This window comes from Silurus meridionalis, chromosome 27 (genome assembly GCF_014805685.1).
Source record: "Silurus meridionalis isolate SWU-2019-XX chromosome 27, ASM1480568v1, whole genome shotgun sequence".
In the NCBI taxonomy this organism is placed as follows: domain Eukaryota; kingdom Metazoa; phylum Chordata; class Actinopteri; order Siluriformes; family Siluridae; genus Silurus; species Silurus meridionalis.
Window position 1 is genome coordinate 15,932,736 of NC_060910.1, and position 7,112 is coordinate 15,939,847.

Consider the following 7,112-nt stretch of genomic DNA (forward strand, 5'->3'; position numbering starts at 1 on the left):
CACATGGCGCCTGACCTTTTGTTCATTTGTAATTTGGTTTTGCCTTTAAATTTGGATTTGTCTGTTTTGATATTAAAGACTTTTTGTGATTTTCCGTTTACGTGACTACATGGAACAGTAAATGTCAATTACACATTTAGCAAAAAAATAAAATAAATTGTGTACTGTATGAAATTTGTTGGTTTAAAAAGGTGAAGCGCAGTGGTACCTTTGTGAGTGCGTCCTCATCTATGTGGTTCTTTTGCATAATGTGCTGGAGAGCCAAGTAGATTTTCTCTTGAAGCTTCTGGACTTTCCTTGGTTCCATTAACCAGGGCCGATCTAAGTGGAAAAAACACCCAGCTGTGTCAGCATTATATTCCTTCATAAAGTAGTTTTAACAGTACGCATAGTCTGTGAACTTCAGGAGATGTTAGCAGAGCCGATCAATCATCTGAATTGTATTTGGGAGGTAGGAGAATACCAGAGAACCCTGAGGAAACCCAGGCAGAGCTAAGCTAAGGATTGATCCAGAGAATCTGGAATTCAAAGGTAGTAACTTCTCCACTATAGGTTCCACCACTGATGATCCTGACATTGGCTAGCCCAGTCCAAGATAGTTTCCTTATCCACTCAAAACTGATCTTCAAACTTTTTTTAAGCAGGAAAACGAACCTGTGGAGATGAGGACGGCTGCAGAGAACAGTGCGATCTCCTCTTCGGTCAGCTGCAGAGAGCACAGACTCTTGGCAAAGTCGAACATGGCGCCGACCAGATCGTCGCAGCCTACAGGAGAGAGAAACCAAATGCTAAGGTCAGACACATGCAGGGGCGAAATGTAAAATAAACAACAACAACTACAACAACAACAAAAAAGCAACCAGACATACCGAGCGCTTTGAATATCTGAATGCTGCCGTATTTGCCCTCGAACAGAACAGTGTTGTTAAGAGGGTTAAAGGCTCTGCACATTCTTACCAGCACCACCTCCAGACAACCTAAAAGAGACACAGATTATAGTTTATTACTCTTTAGGGTTACTTAATTTTTTTTTTTTATATTTTTGATATCAATATTTAGTATAACTCCATATCACATCATATTGTAGCTATTCATGATTCCATTCAATTTTCCAAAAGCCTCAGTTCTGGCTGAAGAAAACTCTTAAAGCATAATGCCGCCACTAACCTAGGTTGTTCTTCTGGCAATTGTTCTCTTTTTTTTCTTCTCCAAACATAAACTTTATGGGCAAAAATCTTTTTTTTTTTTTTTACTTTTACAGCCATATGTGGTTCCTCTGGATGTCTTTGGATATGATCACATTTTTCTTTCACTTAAACTAAAAGCTAGCTCAATGAGTATATGCTTAACATGGGTTGGAGTGCAAGATCAAGTGTGTGTGCCTCCTCACCCTTCATCGGTACCGGATTTTCCTAATGCCCTTTCAGCTAAATGAATCTCCACAACCTCATTTCAAAATCTAGTGGAACATTATCCCAGAAAAGGTGGAGGTTTCTATAACAACAAATGGGGACTATGTGTGGAAATAAAAATATATGAATCTTATAGTCAGGTGGCCACAAACCTTCGGCTGTAGCGTGTACCATTTGGAATTGGCAACACATTTTGCCACATAGTCTGAGGTGATTTAGTTAAGTCTGGATGTTAATTGTGTAGAAATGGCTTCTGTCTAGCCTTCCTACCAACATACTCGAGTCATGCGAAGAATATATGAGAGATTTTTTGCACATGCAAATCAATTGTCAAATATTCCTGATATTCCAGATATTCCACATTAATGGGACCAATTATGTTTTTTTTTTAACTAAACAGTTGGATCGTTGCTGTGGAATAAGAGTGGTAAAGGTTCAAAACACCAAGCTGCCATTTTTTGGAATCTTTAGCAATGCCGTTACCCCACAACTGCTCAGCTATAGAAATGACAGTGGTGACAGTGTCTAGAGAAAACTTCATGATGTCAGCATTAAGAAGAATCCGTGATTTGAACCAGACTCAAAAGAAAATCCATTCTAATCTGGGGGACACCATTTATTTTATTATAGTTCCATCATTGTTAAGGTATCAACTGTTCACTAATGGGAACTTTAAGGAAAATATCTATTCAAGGTGATTGAAACCCCAAGACAATGTAGCAAGCAATCCACATAGTAAATACAGTACATAATTAACTTCTAATTAGAGCACTAGTTAATGTAGCAAGCATGCACATCTGCAGTTTTTTATTTATTTATACTGGACACTGTTGTCCAGAACGACTCATTTATACCACTAACTAGCAGCAGCTGAACAGTAAGGGTTTTGTATAAAGGCCCAAGTTTACTGGTGTGAGGATTTGAACTCGCAACCTTCCGATCATAAGTCTAAAGGTCATAACCACCAGGCTAACACTTTCCTGGCAACGTGGGCAAAAAAAGGTTTAATCTAGTCCTAGCATTTCTGGATTAACTATGGGCAGACCCAGACTAGCATCCCTCATCCTCACAAATATCAACCTTCCTTGTTTACTGCAGTTGCAGAATAATCAGCTTTGAATCTAGAGGTAGGTTGATTTATTGTCTGATTTCTGCTTTGACTTCATTTCTCTCTAGTATTTAAGACAAGGACATTTACCAGATGTTCCACCCAAACAGCTGTAGCATTGTGTTAGTGGTATAAAAAAAACAAAAAAAAAAACGATACACAGATATGTGGTCTTTGGTGGGCTTGAAGGTGAGGGTTCAGACCTGATTTGAGCAGCAGGATCTGGTCATTCTGACAGAGCTCCATGAATCCTGTGATGCGCTTGGCGAACTCCACCACGTACTGAATGGCATGAGTGATCTGAATTGCACACTGCTGCCACAGCGCCTCCCGTGACTGCACACACACATATACACACATGCACTGGTTATTATCTTAGAAAGAGTAATAGAGTGAGAAAGGGAACTTCGAGACAGACAGAGGTATGAGTGAGAAAGAGAGAGTGAGAGTAAGGGGGAGAGAGATAGAGTGAGAGAATAAAAGAGAGTGGAAGAGAGAAGGAATAATTGAGAGTGAGGGAAAGAGTGTGAAAGGGAGAGAACGATTGAGAGAGAAAGAGAGACAGAGAGTAATAGTGTGTGACAGAACGGGGAGAAACAGAAAGTAAGTACAAGACAAAGTGAGAGAGAAAGAGAGACAGGAAGAGGAAAAGAGAGCTGCAAACAAAGCTGCGATTTCTTTAGCTGTAAACACTTAATGTCTTGTTGGTGGTACAAATTGCATGTCTTTGTCCTTAGGGGTAAACAGAAATGCTGACACTGGAGACTCCTTTCCATACCTGATCTTTTTTAATCCATTTACTATTAGTCTCTGTGGAACTGTAAAAATCCCCTGGTATAGTCAATAAATCTTCCAAACCACCTTCTGACCATTCATAATTGATACACTTTGTGCAACGCCCTCTGGTGGCCCCACCTATGCATGCAAAAAATCAAACCTCACCTTGCTTTGGTACATTTTGACCTCCTCGTACGAGTGGGTCTGCCAGGACAACTGCTGCAGCTCCTCGCCCGTGTACTGGCATGTCTCCAGATGTGACTTGATAATATTCTGTGCAATTCGGTCTGCAGAAAGGAGCGAAACATACCACTCATTTGGGGGCACAAAATGATGACAAATTGAAAAAAAACATCCAAACCATTCATTCAACTGTAAAAGTTAGAATCAGGGAGGTTTTGTCATACCGAGCTCCCCCATGGGCACTCCAGGGGCTAGCTGGCTGTCCTGGTACGAGTTGTAGGGAAAAAGGTCAGGCACGGGTGTCAGGTCGTACACAGGCTCCTGTTTGATGGGCTTCATGCCTGCCATGTCCAGTCCGGACTGGTCAGGGCTCGGCTGAGTGGAGTCCATGCTGTAGTAGGCAGCCGGTGTGCCGTTGGCATGCGTCTTGGCCATGTCAATAACGTGTCCATTGGTGTAGGCACCGGCCAAGTCGTGTCCAAGAGTGCTCAGGCTGGATGAGTACACATCGGCCGTCTGCTGCTGGCGCTGTTCCTGAAGCCTCTGCTGGTGTTTTTGTACCTCAGCATACAGCGAGTCACGCTGCTTTTTCGACATGCGGCCGAACTTGACCGCTGGAGAGGATAAAATAAAGGATAAAGAAAGTAAGAATGCACCCACCAGACAAGGTTAAAAAGGTTGTTTTTTCCCAAAAAATTTTTTGCATGAAATGCATTTATTTGGTGGCCAAATGTAGCTTTTTTGTGCTTTTTCTAAGAAGAACCCTAGATTCTAGGGTTGTAGATTCCTTTAGTCTGTGGTAGAAATTTAGGGTTCAAATCTGTTTGACATGAATGAACAAATCACTGGATTTTAACTCGAAAGTATACTTGTAAGATTTGAAGGGAGTCAATTAGCATTATTATAGCAGGGTATAAGTTAAGAAATGACATGTGCCTAATTTTTGACCAGTGGGCTAACATTATTTTAGTAATATACACCTCTTAAGTAATATACATTGGAACCCTCTGAGTTACTGATCGGAAAATCAGGGGTTCAAGCTCCAGTATCACCAACGACCACTTAAGCAAAGCCTTTAACCTTCTGTCCTCCAGGGGTGCTGTATCATGGCTGTACCTGAGCCCTACCCCAGTTTGCTAACATTTCTTGGGTTTTGCAAAGAAATAATTTTTATTGTGTACAATTAATATTGCAGGTTTTAGTGATAGAAGCGGCTGCCTTACCATCCCGGGACATGCCCAGAGCCAGACACTTTTGCAGGCGGCAGTGCTGGCAGCGGTTTCGGTTGGTTCTATCAATCAGGCAGTTGCGCTGCCGAGGGCACGAGTATGAGGCGTTGTTCTGTTGACTTCTCCTGAAAAAACCCTGTGGTGCCACATAGTACAATAAAGGCGTCATTGGTAGAACAGCAATAAGAAATGTTCAATAAAAACAACACTATAACAAAAAGAAATAAATAGTCCACATATCTAGCCAATCAGCCAATCGTGTGGCAGCAGCGCAAGGCATCAAACCGTGCAGATTCATGTCAAGAGCATCCGATTAAGTCTCAGCTTCTTGTTCATGGTGATCTGGAGTTGGTGTGTTTTTGTAGCTCATCCAGGACAGGGTTCAATGTGTTCGTAGGTGCTTTTCTGCTCAAACTGTTTGCAAAGAATGATTATTTGAGTTACCCCAACATGGTCATTTTGCTTTGAGCTTTCACTCCAAGACAGCTCTCAGTCTGGAGGAAAGCCATTTGGAGTGAACCCGTGTGCAAAAACCCATTGGAGATGAGTAGTTTCTGAAATATTCAGACCACCAACAACCATAGTCAAAGTCCCTAAAGTCACATTATTTCTTCATTCTGATGTATCCACCCGATTGGATGCGTTGTGATCCTGCTACATGACTGGCTTATTGAATAACGGAGCAAGTACAAAATACAGGTGTGTATGCACTACACACAACACAATAAAGCGACATAAACCGCGTCAATACAAAAACGATGCTTTCTCACCTTACAACCTTCACACGTGATGACCCCATAATGGATCCCTGAGGACTTGTCTCCACAGATTTTGCATGGTATAACTTCGATTTGGGCTGCAGGGGAAAAAAAAGAAAGAGAGAAAAAGAACAACGTAAAAAAAACGTGTTGCGCAAGCGCTCGGCGGTTAGATAAAGACTGACATAATGAAGGGCCACTTCACACCCGAGACTCTGCTGCGCTAATAATTTTGACACGGGTGGCCCATTTCACAAAAAGCTGTCGACGTTAAACCTGCGAGGACAGGGAAGAATATAAAAAGGCGCCTCGCTTTTCCTGCACATGTATACGCCGAGCACTCTAGCACGCGCCTGGAACAGAATGTTCCGTGAAAAAAAAAAAGAAAAGCTACAGGAAATACAAAGATCACCTCCTTGTTTGGTGCCGCGGTTGGCCGTCTTTGTTAAAAGAAATTGAACAGAGAGAAACCTCTTCACTTGTTATTTAATGGAGTACAGTACTTATGAACGACAGACCTTATTTAAAGACAGGAAGGACAGGAAATTTCTTGGTTAAAACAAAAATTTCTTTTTTTCAAATCATTACCATGACATTAACCCCCCCGTATCAGCCAATTGTGCCTGAGCTTCAGGTCATGGACTGTAGAACTCAAGGCTGTGTTGAATACAATTTACCCAAGCCATGAAGTGGCAAAGCATCCCCACATCATCACACTACCACCACATGTTTCCCTGTTAGTATTATGTTCTTAATGGGAATATTATTCTTGTTTTTGGCTTTACAAAAGATCTTCCAAAAGGTTGCAGTTTCCTTTCAGTCCAAATATTAACCATCCTTAAAGGCCATCAAGGTGTTTTTGAAAGGCAAATGTAAGCTTTTTGGGTTCAATGTTCTTTCTAATTATCACTGGATTTTGCCTTGTGGGTCTACCCAGATTGAATTCTTACTCACTTTCTTTCTAACATCAGAAATGTTTTGTTCTGTTGTGATTTCCTGGGCAAATGGGAAGATTCACAGCTGTTCCAGTCTGCTATTAGACACAATGGCTCTTGATTAATTCCGTTTAATGATTCATCTGCTGTTTATTGTTTAACACTAATAAATACAGATACATAGCTTGTTTTTTTGGGGGGTTTTTTGGAGTAAAATTATGCCAAAACTGTCAGGTCTGCAAAATGAATATTTGATCATGATCAATCACAATCTACACTATGGATGGTTGAAATTTTTTTAAATAAATTATATATTTTTTATGATTCGTATCAGTAAGAGGAAATATTAAAAACTACAGGAAATAGGACAGGCTCTTGCGATGACAAAGAGACACACAATACCTTATCTGAGACAGGAAAATGGAAATTAAATCAAAGAGGAATAAGAGAGAGAGAGAGAGAGAGAGAGAGAGAGAGAGAGAGAGAGAGAGAGAGAGACAAAGACAAAGTAAGGGATGCATGCTGTGGCTGCACGCTCACTATAAAGAGATTAGCGACCCATTCTAATCCTAAATCATTCTTACACACGTTCTTCTACACAGGCTTATCTGATGCAGCGACTCTCAATTAATTTCCCTGCACATTCTGTTGCACTGCAAAAAATTTCCCAAAATAATTTATTCAATAGATAAATAACAAGATACAAAACT

General features: G+C 40.8%; 1 protein-coding gene across 2 annotated transcripts in view; it reads right to left on the reverse strand.

Moving 5' to 3' along the window:
- Positions 1–7,112, reverse strand: part of rorb (RAR-related orphan receptor B) — a 30,043-nt gene that overhangs the window by 6,659 nt on the left and 16,272 nt on the right. For both annotated transcript variants that reach the window (XM_046841893.1, XM_046841892.1), the window contains exons 2-9: positions 5,480–5,565; positions 4,704–4,845; positions 3,705–4,094; positions 3,463–3,584; positions 2,724–2,856; positions 870–977; positions 655–765; positions 209–321 (exon numbers count right to left, since the gene is read on the reverse strand). In XM_046841893.1, coding sequence (XP_046697849.1) covers positions 209–321; positions 655–765; positions 870–977; positions 2,724–2,856; positions 3,463–3,584; positions 3,705–4,094; positions 4,704–4,845; positions 5,480–5,565 — 1,205 coding nt within the window. The remainder of the gene's footprint in view (positions 1–208; positions 322–654; positions 766–869; positions 978–2,723; positions 2,857–3,462; positions 3,585–3,704; positions 4,095–4,703; positions 4,846–5,479; positions 5,566–7,112) is intronic.